Source organism: Hemitrygon akajei, chromosome 14 (genome assembly GCF_048418815.1).
Source record: "Hemitrygon akajei chromosome 14, sHemAka1.3, whole genome shotgun sequence".
NCBI lineage: Eukaryota > Metazoa > Chordata > Chondrichthyes > Myliobatiformes > Dasyatidae > Hemitrygon > Hemitrygon akajei.
In genome coordinates, this window is record NC_133137.1 from 71,538,230 (window position 1) to 71,565,546 (window position 27,317).

At 40.3% G+C, this 27,317-nt stretch overlaps 1 protein-coding gene across 5 annotated transcripts in view; it reads left to right on the plus strand.

Moving 5' to 3' along the window:
• The window catches only part of tbc1d22a (TBC1 domain family, member 22a), a 274,507-nt gene that overhangs the window by 58,189 nt on the left and 189,001 nt on the right, over positions 1-27,317 (plus strand). For 4 of the 5 annotated variants that reach the window (XM_073066369.1, XM_073066368.1, XM_073066364.1 and 1 more), the window contains 4 exons: positions 2,874-3,002; positions 4,108-4,170; positions 14,061-14,126; positions 23,343-23,457. In XM_073066369.1, coding sequence (XP_072922470.1) covers positions 2,874-3,002; positions 4,108-4,170; positions 14,061-14,126; positions 23,343-23,457 — 373 coding nt within the window. The remainder of the gene's footprint in view (positions 1-2,873; positions 3,003-4,107; positions 4,171-14,060; positions 14,127-23,342; positions 23,458-27,317) is intronic. The other variant, XM_073066367.1, reaches the window with a different exon arrangement.

A 27,317-nucleotide genomic window follows, 5' to 3' on the forward strand; every position in this document is an offset into this window, starting at 1 on the left:
TTAGGTCATTGAACATCAAGGGAATTAGGATGCAGTGGCAAAGTCATCCACATTGGTTGAAAAAAGTAAAGACTAAGACCGTTCCTCTTCCATTAGGGAGGAGGCGACATAGCATCCACGCAAGGAGCACCATATTGAAAAACAGTTATTTTCCCCACCCACTAATTCCTCCACTACTTTATTATTTCCAGTCACTCCTCTTGTGTACAGCCTCTCATCACATTTTACGGACATGCAATCAATCTCCATGTATAAACTATCTTGTGTGTTTATATTTATTGTGTATTTTTAAAAATTATTGTTATTGTGTTCTTTATCTTTAGTGTTTTTCTTTGTGCTGCATCAGATCCGGAATAACATTTATTTTGTTCCATTACACTTGTGTTTCAGAAGTGACATTAAACAATCTTAAATTCTGGTATTGAACAGCAAGTTGTTAAAAGGGCTTTGTGTTCAGAGGGTCTTGAGTGGCCATATATAAATATCTTAAAGTTATTAAGGCACATCAATCCGGAGTATTTATTGTCAGATGATCTGAGTGCATTTTGCTTCTTTGTTATGGAACTCAGTTGAGAATGTGGTGACATGTTGAAAAGTTTAAAAACAGCAGATACTGTAAAATGGAAATTAGAACAGTTTGCTAGAGGTATTCAAAGGTTCTGCAGTATCTGTGAAAAGTTAATCTTTTCAGGTTTATGGTCTTTTATCTTCTGAGTATCTCCATTTAAAAAAAATTCTGTAAGGTCTTCCTGTCCAAGGAATATTAGACTTGTAATTGAGAGAGTTCAGCAAAGAAGGTTCGACAGATTGATTTCTGGGACAGCTGCTTTGTCATTTGAGAACTTAAGCATGAAAGGGTCGTATCCCGTTTGATTGGAAGAATGACAGATGGTCATATTGTAACTTGTTGAATTCTTACAGCACTTGATACGGTAGATACAGGACTGATGTTTTACTTGACCAGGCTTTGACTTCTGGCTTTAAGCAGCCTTAAAGCAAAGGATTACTTATTCAGGACTTGAATGAAAAGCAATTGCATTAGTGGAATTTAGTGCACATTTGGATAAACTTGTGGGAAATTAGAGAAAATAAAAGATGGAGATGGGGCAATTCTGGTTCAGAGGCTGCTTCCATTCAAGGTGGAAATTGCTTGCATTTCCATTTCCCACACTTCTCATTTTCCTGCATCCCCGCCCCTTGCCTTTCAACTAGTCATTCTCTGTATCCAGCACATCATTTTCACTATTTCTGCCAGCTGTAATGTTATCCCCATCATCTGTTACATCTTCCCCTTTCCACCCACGTCTGCTTTTTGTAGGGACCACTCACTTTGTGGCGCTCTGTTTTGCTCATCCTCATCATGCACCCCCCCCCCCCCGGGACTTTTCCATAATACTTTTCCTGACCTTCTCCCTCACCACGGATCGAAACGTCCCTTTCAGATGAGGCAGAGATTCACATGCATCTCTAAAACCGTCTGTTCTATTCAGTACTCTTAATGTGGCCGCCTCTACATCAGTGAGACCAATTGCAGAATAACTGAGTACTTTGCTGAGATTTTCAAGAGATACGGGGTTTGGAGGAAATAGTGCTAAAATAAAAAATAAACTATAATCTTAATGAATAGTAGGACAGGTGCAAGGGGCCAAATGGCCTATCCCTTTTGTGAGGGGATTTGAATATTAGGAACATTCTGATAAGCTATATCTCCATTTGGTATGGGAGCAACAGGGCATCAGACCGGAAGTCGCTACAAAGGACTGTGAGAACAGCTGAGAGGATCATGGGGGTCTCTCTACCATCCATCGGGGACATCTGTCACGAGCACTGTGTATGCAGGGCTTGCATGCATCCATCTAGCATCCTCTTTGATATTCTACCATCAGACCGAGACTCTGATACAGAATGACAAGAACAGACAGGATAGGAAACCGGTTCTTCCCTCAGACCATTAGACTTATGAACTCTCTGCCACGTTGCATTCGAAGTGTCACCGGATAATTTGTACTGTACCCTACAATATTTTATTTATACACTTTATTTGTCTATGTGTAATTCATTTATTTTTAGATTTAATTATTACTTGCCTGTGTTATATGTGTTATGTGTACTACTGTGATTTGTACCGTAGAATACATGTATATAGTTAAATGACAATGAACTTGAACTTTATTATTCTGCATGCATGCAAAAGCCTGTGTGGGTGCATCTTCTGCTGTTTCAAATGTTTTTGTGTTCATATCAATGCCAGAAAAGTTGTTGGTTAGTAATTAAAATTTTTAACTAACTTGTGTCATGGGTTTCATGGTTAATCAATAATTTGAACAACTTTGCACCCTTCGATGAATTTCACGTTAGTATTGGCATTGCACACTTTGCAGAAGGTAAGGTAAGTTTGTTAACATCATGACTACACATTTTACAGAGATTATGCAGACATCAGACATAGATGCCTGCTTGGCATGTTCAGTCTTCGTTCATTTGTTAGACTTGACAAATCTTGTGCAGGTTCAGTGGGCAGGTTTTTCTAAAGCGTGTGCTGAAAATCTGTGTAAATTTGCACTTCGTTCCAGGACTCCTTGAACTTGTGTGTAGCTGTGGTGTTTTGCGCACAGAACTGTTGGTATTTCTGTTAGTGTTTGTGTTTAGTGTTAGTATTTCAACTGTCTGGCTGTAAACTTTTTACATAGTTGGAGGCAAATCCTGATCTGTTTCTTTCTTGATGGATATTTTGTAATCTTTTTCTTGGAAAATAGTGAATTTATTCTATATTTTATCACTTCCAAATGTGCACAATTTAATTTGCGTTGTGGGAAATATTAAGGTTGTGCAACATGCATGGATCACAATTAATTTACTGTGTTGTTTTTTAGGGCTACTTGCCTGCAAATGTGGAGAGAAGAGAAAGTACACTACAAAGGAAACGGGCAGAATATTTTGCTTTTGTTGAACAGTATTATGATTCCAGAAATGATGAGCATCATCAAGACACATACAGACAGGTATTTATTATTATTTATGTTTAAATTGATGCATTTTTATTACATTTCTTAGAGTAATGTGCAATCTATGGTGCAGTCGTAACTTTCAGTTTTGAGAAGTTTGCCATGCCCTTGAAGCATGCTTTCCAGTGCAGGAAACCTGGATGGATTGAGAGTGATGGTAATTGAGTTTTAGTATGGGTTGGGATAGTCAGCAGAAGGTAAGGTAAGTTTGTTAACATCGTGACTACATATTTTGCAGAGATTGGATGGATATCAGAAATAGATGTCAGCCTTCCAAAAAGCATCATGAAGCAGAATTTGTTGTCGCGGTGTTTGCTGAGCTTGGCAATTAGCTTGCAGACGTTTCATCACCGGTTGAGGTGACATCCTCAGTGCGCAGTTGTTAGTGGTTCATTGATCTTCTCTAAGAACTCCGAAGAGCCAAAGAAATGTGAGCCAGTAGAATTCAAAGATTGACTGAAGGAGTAGCCAATTAGCACAGAGGGAAGTGAAAGGGTCCTATATAAAAGCAAACACTCCCAGAGAGAAACACCAACAACTGCGCACTGAGGATGTTACCTCAGCTGGTGATGAAAGCTAATTGCTAAGCTCAGTGAACACTACAACTCACGAGCTTCAAACTGAGCTACCAGTGTTCACCACCATCCTAATGAAGCAGAATTGGAGAAATCTGATTACCGATCTTGGGCAATAGAGAAGGTTTGCTTTGTTAACTGTAGTTTATTATGCAACATGCACAAAATGCTGGAGGAACTCAACAAGACCAAACAGCATCTATGGAAAAGAGTGAATAGTCGACCCTTCTTTAGGACTGGAAAGGAAGGGTAGAGGTGAGAGTAAGAAGGTGGGGGGAGTGGGGAGGACCTTTCCAGTCCTGAAGAAGGGTCTAGGCATGAAATGTTGACTGCTTAGTCTTTTCCATAGATGCTGTCTTGCCTGCTGAGTTCCTCCAACATTTCATGTGTGTTACTTTGGATTTTCAGCATCTGCAGACTTTCTTGTGTTTGTGAGTGTACTATGCAGTTTAGGTACAGAAAATGGAATCTATTTTAAATAACTTTGTTTCCTAAAATATATATATATATTTTCTTTAAACAATCAGATTGCCATTGATATTCCCCGCATGACACCTGAGAGCTTAATAATGCAACCAAAAGTACAAGAGGTAAGATCTTTGGAATTAAAATAATTTCTTTTAATTTCTCCTTCAATCATTCCTGAAACTAAAACTCTAATCAATGGCCATATAGTTTGTTCTTGCAGTTTGTCATTTGATCAAATGTGATACTAAATTCTTGCAATGATTTAAGGAATGTCAAGAATGCACAACACTGTTTGTTTTGCCTTAATGCATCACCTGATTGCAACATCTGCATCATTTTTATATAGGTAATAATGAAATATGATTTGAGAGTCATCCATTAAATTTCTTCTTGCCTGCATATTAACGCTTGGCTGAATGAGCATATTGATATTGTATGCAAGTCTTTAATTATTTTCTCCCTCCTATTACTAACATCTCTATTGATTAGGCCATGGGTGAGAGGACAGGCAGAAGAGTTACATCAATTCTTCTACCATCATAAACCAGGTTGGCTTTGAAAAATCCTGTCAGTGGTACTGGAAATCTATTGAGAAGAATTGTAACTTCGAATCAGCAGCTTCCACGTTGTCAAAGATGTCATTCAGTTTCATTTCACAATCATAATTTTGGATTTCTGTAGTTAGGCATAACTTGATTGATAGTTCCAATTGTTAATATTCCCTCAAATCCAAGTTGCAGTAATGTACAATTATACCAAGTGTATTTTTTATTTAGATTTTCTTTAGTGTTCCTTTGTGTTAAATAAACACTGTAAAAAAAACTCTTCAGCCTACAGTGTTTGTGCCTACCCTGTTATCAGTTTAAATTTATCCCATCTGCCTGCATATGTCTATATCTCACTACACCCTTCTTGACTGTTCATATACTTGACTAAATGCCTTCTCAAGATTACAGTCATATCTGCCTTCATATTTCAGGCACCTACCACTCTTTGTGCATCTTAACCAACCAAGACTTGCCTCAGAAATCTCCTTTGAAGTTTATCTCTCACCTTAAATCTCTGTCCTCTTGTATTTGATTTTTATACTCTGGGCAAAAGATCTACTTACCCTTCCTCTGCCTCTCATAACTGTATGTGTATCAGGTCATTCCTCGGCCTCTGAGGCACGAGAGAAAACAATCCAACTCACCATGTAGCTCTAAATCAGGCAACATCCTTATGAACCTTTCATGCACTCTCTCTAGCAACTCTGTATCCTTCCTGTAATACAGTGACTTGAAATGCATAGAAACTTCAAGTGTGGAAGGAATCAGAATCTTAATCAGGTTTATTATCACTGGCATGTGATGTGAAGTTTATTAACTTAGCAGCAGCAGTTCAATGCAATACATAATCTAGCAGAGAGAGAGAAAAAATACATAAAATAAAACATAATAACTAATCAAGTAAATCAATTACGTATATTGAATAGATTTTTTAAAATGTGCAAAAACAGAAATAATGTATATTAAAAAAAGTGAGGTAGTGTCCAAAGCTTCAATGTCCATTTAGGAAATGGACAGGGGGAAGAAGCTGTTCCTGAATCACTGAGCGTGTGCCTTCAGCCTTCTGTATTTCCTTCCTGATGGTAACAGTGAGAAAAGGGCATGCCCTGGATGCTGGAGGTCCTTAATAATAGACACTGCCTTTCTGAGACACAGCTCCCTAAAGATGTCCTGGGTACTTTGTAGGCTAGTACCCAAGATGGAGCTGACTGGATTTACAACTTTCTGCAGCTTCTTTCGGTCCTGTGCAGTAGCCCCTCTATACCAGACAGTGATGCAGCCTGTCAGAATGCTCTCCACGGTATAAGTATAGAAGTTTTTGAGTGTATTTGTTGACATGCCAAATCTCTTCAAACTCCTAATGAAGTATAGCCGCTGTCTTGCCTTCTTTATAACTACATCGATATGTTGGGACCAGGTTAGATCCTCAGAGATCTTGACACCCAGGAACTTGAAACTGCTCACTCTCTCCACTTCTGATCCCTCTGTGAGGATTGGTATGTGTTGCTTCATCTTACTCTTCCTAAAGTCCACAATCAACTCTTTTGTCTTACTGATGTTGAGTGCCAGGTTGTTGCTGTGGCACCATTTCACTAATTGGCATATCTCACTCCTGTACACCCTCTCGTCACCACCTGTGATTCTACCAACAATGGTTGTATTGTCAGCAAATTTGTAGGTGGTGTTTGAGCTATGCCTAGCCACACAGTCGTGTGTATACAGAGAGTAGAGCAGTGGGCTAAGCACACACCCCTGAGGTGCGCCAGTGTTGATCGTCAGCGAGGAGGATATGTTATCACCAATCCGCACAGACTGTGGTCTTCTGGTTAGGAAGTCAAGGATCCAATTACAGAAGGAGGTACAGAGGCCTAGGTTCTGCAACTTCTTAATCAGGACTGTGGGAATGATGGTATTAAATGCTGAGCTATTGTCAATGAACAGCATCCTGATGTAAGTGTTTGTGTCATCTAGGTGGTCTAAAGCCGTGTGGAGAACCATGGAGATTGCGTCTGCTATTGACCTATTGTGATGATAGGCAAATTGCAATGAGTCCAGGTCCTTACTGAGGCTGGGATTCAGTCTAGTCATGACCAGTCTCTCAAAGCATATCATTACTGTCGATGTGAGTGCTACCGGGCGATAGTCATTAAGGCAGCCCACGTTATTCTTCTTCGGCACTGGTATAATTGTTGCCTTTTTGAAGCAAATGGGAACTTCTGCCCATTGTAGTGAGAGGTTGAAAATGCCCTTGAATACTCCCGCTAGTTGGTTGGCACAAGTTTTCAGAGCCTTACCAGGTACTCCATCGGGACCTTCTGTCTTGCGAGGGTTCACTCTCTTTAAAGACCGTCTAACATTGTCCTCTGAGACAGAGATCACAGGGTCATCAGGTGCAGCAGATATGTCTCTGCCAAAGGAGGCGCAAGGCACTCCTTCCCTTCACTAACCTGCAGGTCACCCTTGGAAAAGGTGTAGCACTTGGCTCCCCCCCACCCCCCTAAATTAGGGTCACATGAAGTCTTGGAAGCTTGGTGGATGGTCGTGTGAGCTGCTGGGGCATATCACAAGTCTGATATCAGGCAGACAAACTCTGAAGAGTATTGATAATGGCTAAGGTCACCTATTTTGCAAAGACACTACCCAGAAGAAGGCAATGGGAACTCACTTCAGTAGAAAACTTGTCAAGAACAATCATGGTCATGTCAGATGGAAGACCATGATCGCCTACATCATCTGAAATGGCACATAATGAACAGATGAACAAACTCCATGTGTGACTTAACCAAAGTTTTAAACAACTGCAATGTGACCTCAACCAATAAAGTCAAGCATGCTGTCTGCTGCTTTATCATCCAATCCACTTACGATGCTACTTTCAGAGAACTGTGGACATGCACCACAAGATCCATTTCTATATTACTTCTGAGGATCCTGGTGTTTACAATATACTTTGCTCTTGTATTTGACCTTGCAAAATGTATCACCTTTTGCCTGAAATCAGCTCAGTCTGCCATTTCACTATCCATATTTAAAAGTGATCTTGCTGTATTCATTGACAACCCCATCACTATCCATAACTCGGTCATTTTCCATTTGGTCTGCAAACTTGCAAATCAACCCACCTGCATCAGATCCAACAGAGAACCTAGCAACTGACCCATGTAGACTACCACTGATCATAGACCTCTGGTCAGAATAACATCCCGAAACAACTTCCCTCTGTCATATTCGACCAAGACAATTTTGAATGTAGCCTACTAAGTCACCGTGGGTCTCAAGTGCCTTCATTTTCCAGATCAACCTACCATTAGGGATCTTATTGAATGCTTTACTAAAATAAAATATTCACTGCCCTACCTTAATCATATATCTTCATTGCTGACTCAAAACTCTGTTGAGTCTGTAAGATGTGATCTATCCTGTATGAAGCAGTGTAGACTATCCCTAATAAGACTTTTTCCAGATGGGAGGAGATCTTGTCTCTAAGAATCTTCAGTATTTTCCCTTGTTTTATAGTTTTCTAGTCTACGATTTCCAGTATTTCCCCCCCCACCCCCTGAAGGAATAACATTAGCTTTTCTGTAGTGCTATGGGACATTGTGGCTAAAAAAAATACAAAGATCTCTGTTAAGGCCCAGCAATCTCTCTTACCCGTCTCAATAACTTGAGTTTGATCATCAGGCCCTTAAGACTTTTTCTACCTTGATCTTCTTCAAAGGACCTCATACGGCTACTTTTTGGCATCAATATGCCCTGTTACGTACCCCGTAACTGGGTCACTTACTAGCAAAGATAGAGAGGTCTATTGAAGTCTGATGGTACTATTTTTAACAGTATTTATTGATAGAAATACACAAAAATAATATCAATGCAAACACACAGATAATATACGTCGTCAATAGTAAATCTAAAAGCGCAGGTATAATAATAATCAATAAGAAATAGCTCTGTCGTTGTCTAGGGGATAATGTATTGTCCGATGGAAATATAAAAGTCACTTTAGTCCAGTCAAGCTGTAGGCTGCAGCCTTTGGTTGGAGAGAGAGACAGGTTAAAACTTGCCTATTCCTTTTATGATGTCAATCCTTCGAGAGTCGTTGGGAGTTGAGTTCCCCGTTGTTAGCTAAAAACCGTTTTTCCGTGGCAAAGGCCACCGATTCTGGGGCAAATGGAAGCGGACGCATGTGGCCTTCCACCGGCTTTCGCTATTATGGGATCGTTAGCGTTTCTTCTGGTGCATCTGAGGGGCTGTTCCCACAGACCCTCTTTTTATCCTGACTCACAGGGTCTCAGTTGTCAGTCAGGTTGGGATGATGCAATCCCTCCACCAACCTCCCCCTTGGTTCATTGCCTGGGACTTCGATGCATAGTACAGGATGCAGTACACAAGTCTGTCTCCAAGAGACAATAGCCGGTATCAATGGGTCTGCCTTTCGGAGGCCAGGACACATTCCAACCCTTTTGTGGATTCTGCATGTCTTTCTCTCATTTCCTGTGTCCCCTGAACTGACTTAATAGTGATCTTGCGATTCTCACAAAGGAGGGGGCTACCCCGCACCCTTCGGCCCCTCAGAGCTGTGGCACATTCATAACAGCCTGAGTGTGTCAGTTTTAAGCTAAATTCAAGATTATACTTCTATATGGCTGTTAAGAGACAATAGAGAGAAGAAAAATGATTTATGGCTGATTGTGTTAAACAGAATCAAAATACAATTCTGGTTTTGCTCGAAGAGGAATTTTCCCAGATGGTTTTAGGTGTAATTTTGAATTTTTTTTGATGCCATTATGCTTATTTTGCACCCTTTGGATGAAGTATTTACTGAAGTTTGGTCAGAAACAGTGGTAACATCTTTCCTTTGCATTACTCTGGAAGGGAGGAAGCAGGGCTGTCAGTTTGTAGAAACTGATGGGTAATCTTTAGCTGTGCTAGAGGTCTTTGGGGCTGGTGTGGGAGGTGGTTGTTTAAGAGTATGATTGTGCTTGCGTCAGGAAGATCCACCATGTATGAGATTGCATTTTCTGTAACCAACACACCTTGTGGTGATGAAAAAAGGTTCGGCTTTAGGGATAGAGATATACATTTAATGGCCCTGACTGGAGGATGCTGAAGTAATTTGGTGGGTCAGGCAGCATCTAGGGAGGAAAATGAACAGTCTACTTTTCTGGTAGAGACCCTAAATTAGGACTGGAAAGGAAGGAGACAAGAAACCAGGATAAAAAGGCGGGGTTGAGGGAGAAAGAATGAGCTAGGAGATGATGGGTGAATCCAGGTGAAGGGGAAGCTGGATGATGGGATGGGTAGTGGGAAGTAATCGGAGAAGCTGGGAGGTGACAGGTGGGGAAAGCAAAGAGCTGAAAAAGGAGGAATCTGATAGAGGACAGTAAGCAAAAAAAAGGGAAGGAGATGGGGAATCAGAGGGAGGAAGGTGATGGATGGGGCAGGGGAAGGAGGAGTAATGGGGTCACAGGGATAAGAAAAAAGGTCAGTTGGGGAAAAAGAGGAGAGTGTTTACCAGAAAATATAGAAGTCAAAATTTATGCCGTCAGGTTAGAGACTACTGAGAGTATGAGGTATTGTTCCTGGCTGTTGTGGTTGAAGTAAAGGTGCTCAACAAAATGAATTCCTCTCCTTCTATTCTCCCCCCCCCCCCCCCCCCCAGTAATCTGAGCTGTGCCTTGTCGTTGTAGAGGAGGTCCCCTCAGGAGCACTGGAGTTTTACCAGTGTGAAATGCTGACTCATTTAGAGCCCTGAACAATGGTGAGGGATGAGTATTAGGGCAGGTGTAGCATTTAATATGGCTGCATGTGTAAGTGTGAGGAGGGTAATTAGTGGGAGGGGACAAGCAGGCAAGGGAAGTCGTGGAGTGAGTGATCTCCACAGTAGGTGGGGGAAGCACACACAAAATGCTGGGGGAACTCAGCAGGTCAGCCAGCATTTATGGAAAAGAATAAACAGTTGACATTTTGGGCTGAGACCCTTCTTCAGGACTGAGGGGAGGGTAAGATACGCCTTGTGGTGTGATCACTTTTGAAATAGCAGCGAATGATTCAAGGTTGTCTAATGTCTAAAGGAGAACTCTGGATCTGATGCATCACAAGAAAAAACACACTGAGGTAAAGATCACAGTAATTTAAAAAACATTAAATATTAATACACATAGCTTGTAAACATTGGTTGCATGTCCATAAACTGGCACAGGAATCTATACATAAGGTTATGCTGGATACAGAGGCTAGTGGATGGTTGGTGGGGACAAGGTGAAATCTGTCCCCTTTATTTATGGACCCAAAAGGTTTCTTGCTATCACTTTTAATTTGTGTCCCAATGACTCTCAAGTTGACTCAAATATTATTTAATAACTGTACATGTATTTTGACAAGCCACACCAGCAAGTAGTGCCACAAGGTGCCACCAGCCAATGACCCAGTCTTAGTTGTTTGAACTGAAATTGAACTATCTAGGCCAGGCCCAACATGGTAGAATTACTGCCATTATATCAATTCCAAATGTATATCTATAACTGAGTTTACACTAGTGGTTGCCAACTGGTCGATCTTTGAGACTTTCCCAGTAGATCCCAAAAAAAAAGAAAAATAAATACACAAATAACGTTGAGAGATTGTTTCCGGGTTGCGGGGTTTTAGTTCCGTCCTTTCTGCCCAGTGCGCATGCGTGTAGCTCCCCCGCCACACACTACACAGTGTACTTCAGTGGTCGCCAACCACCAGGCTGCGAGGAAACAATATGATAGATAGATCCAATGTCCCATACACTTGTTGTAGCAAAACTAATTACATACAATACTTAACTCAGTAAAAAAATATGATATGCATCTAAATCACTGTCTCAAAAAGCATTAATAATAGCTTTTAAAAAGTTCTTAAGTCCTGGTGGTAGAATTGTAAAGCCTAATGGCATTGGGGAGTATTGACCTCTTCATCCTGTCTGAGGAGCATTGCATCGATAGTAATGATTTGGCGATATGAAATGATATGAGTCAGCTGCACCTTTCCTCATTCCCTGTCACACCCAGTGTTGAATACACGTGAGGTCATTACCCATGCGAGGTCATCAGTCACCTAAATGCAGTGATACCCTCGCGCCAGGGATCACTGGTTGGCCTCAGGTAACCGGCCGCCTTGCAGGGCTGGCGGGAAGTACTGTTGCTACTGGCCTGGAGCATGGATAGATGTGTGCCGCCTCTAAATCTGTTTAGCACATCGAATGTTAGTGGGGAACCCAGTGCTAAAATATTCGCAGACGACCTAATTCGGACTCAGGGTTTCGTAAGTAGCAGAGCAGCTACCTCACTGCGATCTACTGAAACAAACTTTTGTCGGCCGATAGATCCTACGGGGGGGGGCATGCCCACTCTCTGTTGCACTCCTCACTTGGTCGCTCTCTCCGGACTGCGCCCGCCGCGGCCCTGGCATGGGGACCTCTGGCCCTGACCTTGTCCTTCCATGACCAGCCGCACCTGGCCAAGGTGTCTGGCGGCGGGCGGGTGGGAAGCTGGAGTTCGTGCCCGGAGGCTGTCTTAATGAGGCAATGAAGCACTCAAAACTGCTTTGGCACCTTGAGTCCAAGCACCCTGCACTTAAAGACAAACCCACTGAGTTTTTTGAGTGGAAAAAATAATGAGCAAGCGGGACAGAAGCAAGTGCTCAGAACCACGTAAACTAAATTGTGGAATAGACTGGACATAAGGAACCCCCTTCGAGTATCGCTGTATTCCATCGTGTTTAACACCCCTCCCCCCTCCCCCCCCCCCCCCCCCCGGTCGGCCGATCCACAAGAATATTGTCAGTATTAAATCGGTCCGCATGCAAAAAAGGGTGGTTACCCTTGGTGTACATACATTATTTCTACTTCCCGGTTGTGGGTCAACTTCCAGGTTGTCTACTTCTCGTCTTTTCTGCCTGGTGCACATGCGTGTGACTAAACAATTTAGTAGGTCGATCTTGCCTTTCACTGAGGTCGAGGTAGGGGATCTTGGGCTTAGAGAGGTTGGTGACCACTAGTTTACACTGTTTGAGATATTATTTGTGTCTTGTAGTTTAACTTCTATGGAAAAGTGTTGTCTGCTTCAAAGTCAGTTTTTTGTCAAAGTACATACATTGACCCTGAGATACATTTTTTGTGGGCACGCTCAATAAATCTATAGAATAATAACCATAACAAAATCAATGAAACACTGCTCAACCAGAGTACAGAAGACAACAAACTGCAAATACAAAAAGAAGAAACATTAAATAAATAAACAATAAATATTGAGAACATGAGATGAAGACTCCTTGAACGTGAGGCAGTTAGTCATGGGAACATTTCAGCAATGGGGTAGTGAAGTTATTTCATTTGGTTCAGGAGCCTGATGTTCGAGGAATGGTAACTGTTCCTGAACCTGGTGGTGTGAGGTCTGCGGCAGCAACAAGAAGGGAGCATGCCCTGGATGGTGAGGTCCCCGATGATAATGCTGCTTTCATATGACAACATTTCATGTAGATGTGCTCAATGGTAGGGAGTGCTTTACCTGTGATGGACTGGGCCATAACCACTACTTTTTTGTAAGATTTTCTGTTCAAGGGCAGTGGTGATTCCATAGCAGGCTGTGATGCAGCCAGTCAATATACTGTCCTCTCCACTACAGACCAGATGTGCTACTGATGTGAAATTTTCAGTTATCTTTGCCAAACAAGGAAATAGGAAATCTGGATGAAGAGCAAGTGCCCAGTAAAGTAATTGCATTCTACATAGTCATTTGCTTGCAATTATCCCATCCAGAACTAAGAGAAGGAAAACCACATTGTGATGTGTTTCATTTAAAATAGAGCAGAAACATTGAAAATATCCTGCAGAATTTTACTGGGTGCTGATCTGCTTCTTTGCATTTTGCCCAGTGCTTTAATTTCAATATATTCAAGATTGTCCTGATTATTGACAAAGATCTCACAAACACTGCTTATTCTGAATATATCTGCCTATCTTACTATAATATTTACTAAATATACTTTAAAACTTGAGATAAAATTAATGTTTAGTTTGCAAATAATAAACGAAGTTTAGATATGTGCTGTAAATAAGAAATGGGGAAAGGTGGATGATTCTCAAGACTGTTTCATCATTATTTTTGATTATTTTAAAAACAAGTGTAAAATGATAGCAAAACTGCTATATCGTTTTTGAGTGTTAATATTATTGATTCATCTTTATCTGCAAATATGGCAAGCTTGGACAAAATTCCATTCATAGTTAAATGATTACTTTTGCTTTAGGATGTACTTGAGGAGAAGTTAACCTTGCATTTTGACTTGAGGCTGTTCAATATTCCTGAATAAATAGCACTGCTCTGTTCAGCTGAGAATCCTTTGCTTTGAGCCCCAGCTAAATGCTAACAGCCTCTTTCACTGGCTGTGCCATCAATAATAATTTGGCCTCTGCTGCTATCTTCTTTCTATATCCACAGATTCACATTGATATTCCAAGAACTAATCCTCTTATTCCTCTCTTTCAACAAGCTTCTGTGCAAAAGGTGAGAGAATTAATAGATGATTAGCCAGTGGTGCTTGAATGGTGTGGAATGCAAAATAACTTAACTGAATCCCCTTTCTTCCCCCCCCTCCCCGACTGATTTGTGAGATAATCTATTTGGTTTTAACATGCTGACATTTTGATATCTGCATGATTATCTTGTGATAGTTTGTGCACTATAATAGAAGGGAAAAACTGAACCTTGTTAATCAAGCCAGATGCGGTATCACTGTTAGCTGGAGGACGGTAGATTTTTTACCTTCTCATGCACCACTGGTCTATCAAACTGCCTGCTGCACATACCGATTTCAGTGTATTGGAAAATTAATTCAAATAAGCATTCTATATCAAATCGAAGAGCTGGTATTTCTAACCAGTGTTTGATTTGTTTAGTTTCAAATTAATGTTTTTGTTTCTTGCGCTGGGCTTTTGGGTACTAACACAGAAACAGAACGATTGTGCAACTTTCATATTTCCTTTTATAACTGTGGTTATCTTTAATATGATTAAGGAAATGTAAGTAGATCTTAGGAAATGGAATACAAAGCAGTCATCATCAAAGTACTTGTTTATGTATTTGCATAGTCATTTAAAAAGTTTCAAATATCTGTAACTTTCTTACTACATCAACTTCCTTGTAAATGCAGTATTTTAAAATAAAAATAGATAGCAAGCCTAGGCAGTTCTGCTGATTGTATAATCCACACCTCTGCTTTGTCCAGGGGCTGACTCAATCTGTCTTTCACAATACAATAAACTAATATTAATGAACCATTTGGAAATAGAATACTGTGCAAACATCTTCAGCACATACAAAACTACTCTGTAAAGCACAAATACTTTAAAAATAATGAAATGAAAAGTTTCCAAGTATCAAAAAATACTATAAAGAGCAGTAAACAGTAACAAAACTAAATCAAATAAATATTTGGTGTAACCACCCTTTGCCTTCAAAACTGTATCGTTTCTCTTAAGTACGCTGTGAAGCAGTTTTACTGGAAATTCAGCTGGTAGGTTGATTCAGGCAACTTGGAGAATTTGCTACAGTTAATCTGCCGATTTTGGCTACAATCGGAAGAAAAAGTTTGTGAACCCTCTGCAATTACCTGGTTTTCTACATTAATTGCTCTTAAAATGAGATCTGATCTTCATCTAAGTCACAATGATAGAGGCACATAATCTGATTAAGCTAATAACACGCAAACAGTTGTACTACTTCTCATCAATACTGAATGCACCATTTGAACAAACACAATCTAGGTTCAAGAATGTATGTGAAACTCTGCGGTAATGCCTTCTACAGAAGCTTTTTGGAGTCAGGTATTCCAATCAGTGAGATGGGAGTTGCAGAGGTGACCTGCCTTATTTAAAAACAAAAGACACAAAGTCAGGTTATTGACAGATCCTGCTCTTCTCAAGAAAGATCTGTTTATGTGCACCTTGCCTCCATCAAAACAACTTTCAGAGGACCTTGGAAGAAGAATTGTAGAGATGCACAAGCTGGAAAAGGTTACCAAAGCATTTTGAAAGACCTGAGTGTCCATCAGTCCACTGTAAGAGAAATTGCTTACAAATGGAGAAAATTCAGTCCTGTTGATACTCTTCCATAGGAGTGGGCATCCTGCAAAGATTATACCAAGAGCACATGCAATGCTGAAGGAGGTAGAAAAGAACCCAAGGGTAACATCAATAGACTTGCAGAATCTCTAGAACTTGCTAAAGTCTCTGTTCATGTATCCACGATAAGAAAATCACTAAACAAGAATGGTGGTTATGGAGGAAACCAGTGCTCTGCAAAAAAAAAAATTGCTGCACATCTCAAGTTTGTAGAAGACCACCTGAATGTTCCAGAACACTTCTGGGACAATGTTCTATGGACAGATGAGACAAAAGTCAACCTTTTTGGCAGAAATGCACTTTGCTATGTTTGGAGGAAGAAGGACACTGCACACCAACACCACAACCTCATCCCAACTGTGAAGCATGCTGGAAGGAGCATCATAGTTTTGGGCTGCTTTGCTGCCTCGGGTCCTGGACAGCTTGTAATCATTGAGGGAGCAATCAATTCAAAATCATATCGACATTTTACTGGAGAATGTCAGGGTAGCGGTTCGTCGCCTGAAGCTTAATAGAAGTTGGATGATACAACAAGATAATGATCCAAAACACAAGAGGAAGTCAACAACAGAATGGTTTAAAAAGAAAATTTGTTTTGAAATGGCCATGTCAGAGTTCGGACCTTAACCCAATTGAGATAATGTGGCATGACCTGAAGAGGGCTGTCCATGCAAAGTATCCCAGAAATACTGATGAATTGCAAGAGTTTTGTATGGAGGAATGATCTAAAATTCCTCCTTGTTGTTGTGCAAGTCTGATCAGCAGCTCCAGGATACATTTTGTGGAGGTTATTGCTGCTAAAGGATGTTCTACCAGTTATTAAATACAAGGATTCACATGCTACTTACAGCCTGGACTGTGAATGATTAAACAATGTGTTCAATAAGGACATGTTAAATACAATTGTTTGTTATTAGTTAAGGTAGATTGTGTTTGTCTGTTATTGTGACCACTTTAAGAGCAATTAATGCAGGAAACCCAGGTAGTTGCAAAAGGTTCACAAACTTTTTCTTGCAACTGTGTCTCGCTTGCTTCTGTCTCTCCATTTAATCTCAGACACCGCCAATGATGTTGAGATCAGGGTTCTGTGAAGGCCATACCATCTGTTGCAGAACTCCTTGTGTTTTTCACTGAATATAGTTCTTTACAACCTTAGCCATGTGTTTGTGGCTGTTGTCCTGTTGTAGAATGAAGGTTGGATCAATCGGACAGCTCCCTGATGGTACTGCGTGATGGATGAGAACCTGCTTGTACTTAACCGTATTGAGGATTACATTAATTCTGACCAGATCACCAACTCCATTTGCAGAAATGTAGCCCCAAACCTGCAGGGAACTGCTGCCTTGCTTCACTGCTGGCTTCAGACACTCATCCATGTAGCACTCACCCGCTGTTCTACAGTCAAAACTTCCTCCTGTTTGAGCTGAAAATTTCAAATTTTGATTCGTCAGTCCAGAGCACTTGCTGTCAACTATAGAGACTCGCCTATGCACAAAAATACAAGGAATTGGGTGTTGAACAATGGCAGCAAGTTCTTCAAGTTGCTTGGAACAGCCTAATAAAACTGCCTGACTGTACGTAAGAAAATTGATGGAGGTTTAAAGGCAAAGAGTGGTCACACTGAATATTGACTTGATTTTGTTATTATTGTTTACTACTCTTTATTGTAACTTTTTGATACTTATAAACATTTAATTTCATTATCTTTGAAAGAATTCTTGGTTCACAGAATATTTTTACAGGTGCCTAAGACTTTTGCATAGCACTATTTATTTCGATTCTAGAAATATTTCAGAGGTAACCAGAAGAGTGGCACAAATTTTCGTTCAGCAGCAAATCAAACATTTTCTGTGGGCTTGTCTTGTGAGTCAAAAGAAAGATTCCAAATTAAAGTAATTAAATGAACTTTATATGGAGACATGGAATTGTTGGGTTGTTTCCCCTGTTTAAAAGGATTGTATTTAAAATCCCCTTGACATGATACTCCTAGCAATATCATCCATCTTTGATGTCCTATTTCTCTGAAAGATGCTTGTTCACTTCCGCTGTGGTTAATTTGCTACTAATAGGGCCTTGTTTTTTGTATGTTGTGTATCTTTGATGCTGTTAATTGACTTTCTGCCAATCTGGGTAACTGTGAAGTAAAATTGGGGCGTTGTGTATCTTCTATCTCTCTTTTCCCCACCCCTCCATCATCACCCCTTCCATAAATAATTGCCCAGAAATGTAACAATTGCTTTTTTCAACTCCAGTCATTCTGGTTTTTGTGGCAGCTGTCAGCTTAATGAGCCCAGTGATGCCACCACAGACTGAACTGGCAGGCTATTTGTGGCAGATGCTGTGGACCAACCAGAAGGGATAAAGCTACTTGCTGCAACAGCATCAATTTGCTGGTTGTGGATGCATTTGTTCCAGATGACATTGATAGGAGTGACCAATGCTTCTGGAAACAAAGTACTGTCCTCGCCATTCCACAGCATGATGTGGAAACACTAGGGTGATTATTTCTTTTTTATATAAGGAATCTGTAATCTTGCGTCTCCAAGTCTCATCCCTTATTATTAACTGTGATTTAGTGAAGAATCTCAAGTTATGTCAGCTGCAATACCTAGAATACCTACAGTTGAGATGGCAAAGCAACAATAGCTCGAGGTAGGATTATATGTATGTGAATACACAGATACAGTTTGCTGAAAGGGGTGAATTATACCACACTTATAAACCTGATTTAAAGCTGTGCAGGCCTGCCACAGTCAGTTGTGGGCATTGCTGAAAAACATTTCACCTTTGTGTACCATTCCCTCTTTTCCCCCCTCCAAAATGGCTACTTCACACTTTTCATCATTTCATTAGTCTGTATGTCCTTGGGTTTGTTACGCATTATTGCTGGCTATTGCATTTCCAGGTTACATATAGTGAGCAAAATTTGATCGTGTGCTCTGTAAATCCACGTTTTGGCATTCATCGTGTTTATCAGAGAACTTAGTAGTCTCAGTGCAGATACCTGGGAATTGGTGCGTGCATTTTCCTCCATTGCCACTGTTGGTTGTTAGTCTCAAGCCAATTTTGTATCCATATCCAATGCTGATTAATTTTTGTTGATGTCTATTACCTGGCTTTCCATCAAATGACTTTAGTTCCATATTCTGAAGATCAATCACACCACCTTCATTATTTCATTAGAGGAGTGTAGCAGCATTTTAGTTGAGTTCTTGGATTAGCATTTTGAAAACCATTGATCCAGTCACATGAATTAAACACTGACATAGAAACATAGAAAACATACAGCACAATACAGGCCCTTCGGCCCACAAAGTTGAGTCAAACATGTGCCTACCTTAGAAATTACTAGGCTTACCCATAGCTCTCTATTTTTCTAAGCTCCTTGTACCTATCCAAAAGTCTCTTAAAAGACCCTATCGTATCCGCCTCCACCACCGTTGCCGGCAGCCCATTCCATGCACTCACCACTCTCTAAGTAAAAAAAACTTACCCTGACATCTCCCCTGTACCTGCTCCCAAGCACCTTAAACCTGTGCCCTCTTGTGGCAGCCATTTCAGCCCTGGGAAAAAGCCTCTGACTATCCACACGATCAATGCCTCTCATCATCTTATACACCTCTATCAGGCCACCTCTCATCCTCCGTTGCTCCAGGGAGAAAAAGCCGAGTTCACTCAACCTATTCTCGCAAGGCAAGCTCCCCAATCCAGGCAACGTCCTTGTAAATCTCTGCACCCTTTCTATGGTTTCCACATCCTTCCTGTAGTGAGGCGACCAGAACTGAGCACAGTACTCCAAGTGGGGTCTGACCAGAGTCCTATATAGCCGCAACATTACCTCTCAGCTCCTAAATTCAATTCCATGATTGATGAAGGCCAATACACTGTATGCCTTCTTAACCACAGACTCAATCTGCGCAGCTGCTTTGAGCATCCTATGGACTCAGACCCAAGATCCCTCTGATCCTCCACAGTGCCAAGAGTTACCATTAATATTAGATTCTGCCAGCATATTTGACCTACCAAAATGAACCACTTCACAGTTATCTGGGTTGAACTCCATCTGCCACTTCTCAGCCCAGTTTTGCATCCTATCAATGTTCTGCTGTAACCTCTGACAGCTCTCTGCACTATACACAACACCCCCAACCTTTGTGTCATCAGCAAACTTAATAACCCATCCCTCCACTTCCTCAAACAGGTCATTTATAAAAATCACAAAGAGTAAGGGTTCCAGAACAGATCCCTGAGGCATTCCACTGGTGACCGACCTCCATGCAAAATAGACCCGTCTACAATCACTCTTTGCCTTCTGAAGCCAGTTCTGGATCCACAAAGGAATATCCCCTTGGATCCCATGCCTCTTTACTTTCTCAATAAGCCTTGCATGGGATACCTTATCAAATGCCTTGCTGAAATCCATATACACTACATCTACTGTTCTTCCTTCATCAATGTCTTTAGCCACAGCCTCAAAAAATTCAATCAGGCTCGTAAGGCCTTTCCTGCCCTTGACAAGGCCATGCTGACTATTCCTAATCATATTATACCTCTCCAAATGTTCATAAATCCTGCCTCTCAGGATCTTCTCCATCAGCTTACCAACCACTGAAGTAAGACTCACTGGTCTATAATTTCCTGGGCTATCTCTAATCTCTACTCCCTTTCTTGAATAAGGGAACAACATCCGCAACCCTCCAATTCTCCGGAACCTCTCCCGTCCCCATTTACGATGCAAAGATCATCGCCAGAGGCTCAGCAATCTCCTCCCCTGCCTCCCACAGTAGCCTGGGGTACATCTCATCTGGTCCTGACAACTTATCCAACTTGATGCTTTCCAAAAGCTCCAGTAATCCTCTTTCTTAATATCTACATGCTCAAGCTTTTCAGTCCGCTGCAAGTCATCACTACAGTCACGAAACAACACACACAAAATGCTGGTGGAACACAGCAGGCCAGGCAGCATCTATAAGGAGAAGCACTGTCGACGTTTCGGGCTAATACCCTTCGTCAGGACTAACTGAAAGGAAAGATACTAAGAGATTTGAAAGTAGAGGGGGGAGGGGGAAATGCAAAATGATAGGAGAAGACTGGAGGGTGTGGGATGAAGCTAAAAGCTGGAAAGGAGATTGGCGAAAGTGATACAGAGCTAGAGAAGGGAAAGGATCATGGGACGGGAGGCCTCAGGAGAAAGAAAGGGGGGGGGAGCACTAGAGGGAGATGAAGAACAGGCAGAGTGATTGGCAGAGAGAGTGAAAAAAAAACAACTAAATATGTCAGGGATGGGGTAAGAAGGGGAGGAGGGGCATTAACGGAAGTTAGAGAAGTCAATGTTTATGCCATCAGGTTGGAGGCTACCCAGCCGGTATATAAGGTGTTGTTCCTCCAACCTGAGTGTGGCTTCATCTTGACAGTAGAGGAGGCCATGGATAGACGTATCAGAATGGGAATGGGACCTGGAATTAAAATGTGTGGCCACTGGGAGCTCCTGCTTTCTCTGGCGGACTGAGCATAGGTGTTCAGCGAAACGGTCTCCCAGTCTGCGTCGGGTCTCACCAATATATAAAAGACCACACTGGGAGCACCGGACGCAGTATACCACACCAGCTGGCTCACAGGTGAAGTGTCGCCTCACCTGGAAGGACTGTCTGGGGCCCTGAATGGTGGTGAGGGAGGAAGTGTAAGGGCAGGTGTAGCACTTGTTCCGCTTACAAGGTTAAGTGCCAAGAGGGAGATCGGTGGGAAGGGATGGGGGGGACGAGTGGAGCGATCCCTGCGGAAAGGTTGGAAGGTCATATCTATCCTGCGGCTTGTGAACTATTTCCAGATACTTCAGCCACCTCTGTTCTGCTGTCATCACTGCCAGCATCCCCCTCCAATCCACCTGGGCAAGCTTGTCTCTCATGCTCCTGCAATTCCCTTTATTTCATTATGATACTGATACATGTGACTTGTGCTTCTCCTTCTTAAATTGCAGTATGAATTCAATCATATTATGATTACTGCCTCCTAAGCGTTCCTGTACATTAAGCTGACTAATAACATCTGGGTTATTACACAACACCCAATCTAAGATGGCCTTTCCCTAGTAGGCTCAAGCACAAGCTGCTCTAAAAAGCCATCTCGTCAGCATTCAACAAATTCCCTGTCTTATGATCCAACATCGACTTCATTTTCCCAATCCCCTTGCATATTGAAGTCCCCCCCATTACAATTGTGACCTTACCCTTATCACATGCCTTTTCCAGCTCCCTTTGCAATCTCAACCCCCATCTTAGTTACCGTTTGGAGGCCTATATATGATTCCCATAATGGTTTTTTTTAACCCTTGCAGTTTTTTAAATCCACTTACAAAGATTTAACGTTCTCTGACCCTATGTCACCTCTTTCTAAAGATGTAAATAGAACTCTTACCAACAGAGCCGCACCACCACCTACACCTTCCTGCCTGTCCTTTTGATACAAAGTAAACTTAATTTTGTATCAAAGTTTTAGTGAGCATGTGATCAAATAAAACCTATATGCTTTTGATGTCTCAAAGCCATATGAAATCACACTAGCAGTGTGAATAGCTAATATTAATTAGATGCTTCAAATAAAGGCTGGCCTTGCCTCATTGTTATTTGTTAAAGATTTATTAAAGTTCTTAGTATTCAAAGAGTTAAGTGGTTTGTAAAGTTTCAGATTGAATCTAAGTCTCTGGATTCTGAGTTTCCCAGGTGGTGCAAGATAAATAATCACTGTTTGTAACTATAAATCTGTGAGTGAAATAATGAGATTAATACAAAATGTTTCTTGTTGGAACTTAATTTATCTTTTTAATTTATTCATGAGCCAGTATAATTCTGCGGTAACAGTTTGTTCACTGTGTGAGCTCTAAATTTGTTTAAGAATGATAGAAACCTGACTAAAATCTTTAACCAGCAAATGTGAGAGAGAAGTACACAGAAGTACACAGCCTTTGCTGTTTCAACAGGTTTTATTTAAATTGTTTATGTAAAACTTAGAGCAATCTTTTTATATTTATTGCTGTTTTAAAAAGTTTCCTTTAGCAGTTTATAAACTATATCACTATTTTTGGGAATATGGATTTTCATTGGATATTTAGCTGGTGGGAATATAAAATGGAGAACACTATAAATAGTGCTTTCGTGAGTGACTGCCTCATGATATTAGTTTTCCACTCAGCAAGTTCCAACCTGGTGTTGGACACCTGTTGACTTTTGAAGCTGCTGTTAAATTTGTGCGTGTTTTTTGCACAATAACATTGATGTATGTGCACAGTGCTAGTGAGCAAGATTAATTTGTACTATATCTAAAGTTCTGATCACAATTTAACATTAAATTGTATGATCTAAATAGCTAGTTATAATGAATCCTTGGTCCAGTAAGTAATACATTAAATAAATCATTATGGAAATAGATGAACTACTATGCAAATGTGATGTTGTATTAAAAGTCACCAATAAGCTGGTAATGCTTAAGTTCACCAATGCAATGGACATCTCTATTGTTATTAATTTTGGGGAAAAAACAAATAATGTACCTGTTCTATTCAAAAGTATTTGCTTTGTTCTAGTTTCTTCAAATTCTTTTCCAGATCTTTGAGCGTATTCTTTTCATCTGGGCGATTCGGCATCCAGCCAGTGGCTATGTCCAAGGGATAAATGACCTTGTGACTCCTTTCTTTGTAGTCTTCGTTTTTGAATATATTGGTAAGTTTTCAGGACTGATTTATGCCTCCTTTATTTCTGATGTAAGTACCTGTGTTACATTAGCAATACAATACATGATGTGCAACAAATTCTTCTGTAAAGTCATTGGGAAAATTATTAGAAGAAGTTGTATTTGAAAAGAAAAGTCTTTTGACTAGAAAAGTTTAGAAACAAAGCTTCTATTTGGAAAACTATGTTCTACCACACTTAAGATTGAAAGTACATTTATTATCAAAGTATGTATGCAGTATAAAACCCCGAGAATGGTACTTCCATACCCCCCCCACCAGACAGCCACACTACAAAGAAAACTCTTGACTTGTTCAAAGAAAAAAAATTTACCACCGTCTCCCTGGTTTGGTATCAATTTTTCTTCTATCTCTGAAAATTAAAGCCATTGACTAAAATCAAGTTCTCTATTTAAAACTGCTGACTTCAAGACAGACTGTCAAAAAGTACAATTTTTTTTTCATACATCCTGTATTAATTTGTTTGTTCATATATATATAAGACAAGATTGATGAGGTTTTTTTCCAGTAATGAATTCTGTCAGTCAACTCGGTCTGTAAATAAGATGGCTTTGTACATTTTCAAAGCATATATTTAGATACTTTTAAGTATGCTTCGGAGCTTAGTTCATCATGCTGCTTCATCGAGACATTAATGGTTTGTCTTATTGTAATGAAATGAGAAGGATGATGTGCCCTTGAGTAGTTTGAAAGGGTATTTCTCATTTACTGATTTCCAGGATACTGTTTTCCCCACTTGTTTCTTTTCATTTTTGACATTGTGGGAGGTCTGAAATTGCTTTGCAACTAATGATAGCTTCTGGCTAATCATCTATTCAATAAGGAGGAAACTGACTCCGGAGGACCCCTACAATTCTCATTTCAATTTTCATTTCATGTATAGAAAATTTCTTAATTTACCTTAATTAGTTCCATCAAATCAAATTTTACCTTTTGAATTTTAATTAAAAATGTCAAGCCACTTAAATTTGTTGTTACTTGTTTTTTTAAAAAAAAGTCTTTTTGTAAAACCTAAGGTATTTTCATCTGAAGTTCATCCACCCTGAAGTGTATATTTCATAAAATTTACAGCTGTAAAATGGGCTATTCAGTCCTTAATGATTTTATTATATTTTTTATAAAGGTTGCTCAAATTGTATTGATGAACTTTTATATGTTTAGTAATTCAGATGACATTCATGTTATAGCTGTTAGGATTATAATAATTCACCCTTACAGAAATAATGAATCAGAGTATCGATTAATTGCATTTGTTTCTGTGTCTTAACAGAAAAAGCCAGTTACCAAACCGACCACATAATATGATGGGGTGGGGAAGATTAGATGAGTAAAGCTTGTATAGCAAATAAAGACTTGAATGTTTTGTTTATTTTCATTTCTTACTGTTGCAAATTATGCAAAATACACGTTTGTCTAAAGTTCTACTAATCAAAATATTTAATTCTGCCTAAAATATTGACAAAGAATTCATCCCTGAAAGAATCCACTTAAAAAGTAAAAAACAAAATGAACTCTAGTTCTGTACAACTGGTTTCCTTGTGTCTTCATCAAAGGGGAGAAAGTGGCTAGGCCCTTAAGCAAATTACTGTTTTCTTTTTAACGGTCGAACTTGCATTTTTATAAGCAGATATGGAGTATATAATCAATCCGCTTGTGCAATAGCAGTGATTTGGTATGACGGGTAGAATAAATTTCCACAGACTGGCACTCAAGTGAAGAATTTAAAGAACATGCTTAATATTTAAAGCAAAATCGAGGGATGTGAGAGCAGTTGTGAATGCACCAAATAACATCTGTGAAGAATGCTTATTGTTTTTTGCATAATAATAAAGTTGACCCACTCCTTCAGTCTTTCAGTGCTTCGATTTACATGACAACATTTTCAGAATTTTCTATTGTGGATGCTTTAACAGTAAATGTGTCCATTCAAGGGAAAATTCAGCAACCAATACTTCAAGCACCTTGCATTTGGGACAAAAGTTGGTGCGGTCACATTTATATTAAACTCATTTTTGCCACCATTGAAATTCGTGTCCTTGGAATAAATTGAACGCTAATTGCAAGGGTTTTATTAATTCTAAGTTATAAGAAGGTAGACAGGTAAAGGAATTATTTTGAGCATGGTGTCTAGCTCATTAAAGTGTTTTCAATTAAGTTAGTTATCACAGGAAAGTTACTACATGTTAATTGAACTTTAGTTTGATAAAAATGGATTACAGATTAATTCTAGTAACAGTGCTTGGAAGAAATTGAAAAGACCTGTTCAATGGACAAGTGAGGATAGTATTTTCTTTATAACATTAAGCTTTTGAGTCTGACTGTCTGTTATGCTGCTGGTGTTTAGGGCAGGAATGAAGGACCTCCATCTCTGGCAGCGTTCAAGGCTTCCTTCGTCATAGAAGTAGTTTCTCTTGGTTTACACTATTGTCAGTCATCTAAGTTCTGGGTGGAGACTCAGGGATACCATCGCACTCAGAATCCTTCATTGCTGTTTCCATAGCAGTTTAATTTTACCAGTAAGGTTTGTTAGCTCTGAGTTGAAGCCCTGAGCATGGAGGACCGGTGGACCACTCTTAGTCTGCCCTCTACCCTTCGACTTGTTTGGCATAGGTGACCCTACCAAGAGTCAAAGCATAAAGCCCTGACTCCAACCAGCATAGCTTTCCTTGTCATTGAGGTACACAATTCTCCAAACCCTACAACAAGGTGGTGGTCCTCTTGGAGGAACTTTTTGCTTCACTATATCAGTATCCAGACAAAGTAAGGAAGACAGTCTATCAGTGATGGTCTCTGTAGTTATTGGAATCACCCTATATTCAATATTACTTGAATAATCTGCATGGTATGTCATTTACAAAGCTCACTTGCAACCAGCATTTCAGTTTGAGAAGCCAATTTGGCACAGTATAACCTTTGAAATTAACGACCAACCTTTTCAATATCTTATCAGTACTGGCTAATTCTGCTGAAAGTTCATCAGTTTATAAATTTGCCTGCTTTAACACCTTTGTAGATGCTGTCTTATTTGCTGTGTTGTTCCAGCAATTTTGCTGCAGAAATTTAAGTACCATTTTGTTGCGGAATGAACAAAAGAAGGAGGGGTGGGGAGGGTAATAGAGGAAAATGGTTCTGGAAATTAGAGAAATTAGCGGTTCTCCAATATGCATCAGATCTTACTGATGTAGAGCACCAGGAACACTTGATACAATAAATAATCCCGTCAGGTTCGTAGGTTGAGTGCACCTTAACTGGACAGATCGCTTAGAGCTCTGAATGGTGGCAAGGGAGGTATAAGCAGGTGCACTCTTGTCATATCAAAGGGATAAGTGCCAGGAGGGATATTATTGCGAAGGGGTGAGTGAACAATGGTATCACGTAACGAGCAATCCCTGTGGGGAGAATGTGGGGAAGGGGACGATGTGCTTGGTGGTACAATTCTGTTGGAAATGGACGATGTTGTGGAGAATGGGGTGCCTTGTGGAGTGACAGGTGAGGACAAGAGGAACCCTACACATGTTACATGGGGGCGGTGGTTGGGAGTGAGAGCAGACTTACAGGAGATGGAGGAAACAAATGAGAGCAGCATTGTTGGTTGTGGAAGTGAAACCCTATTTTATGAAAAAAGAAGACTTGTCGAATGTTTGAGGAGGGAAATGCCTCATCCTGAGAACAGGCATGGCTAAGGAACTGAGCGAAGGACAGGATAGTTCAAAGTAAAGTTATTATCACAGTACATATATGTCACCATATGCAGTCCTGAGAATCTCTTGCTGGCATCCACAGTAAATACAGGAAACCCAATAGAACGAGTGGAAGTCCACCCGCAATAGT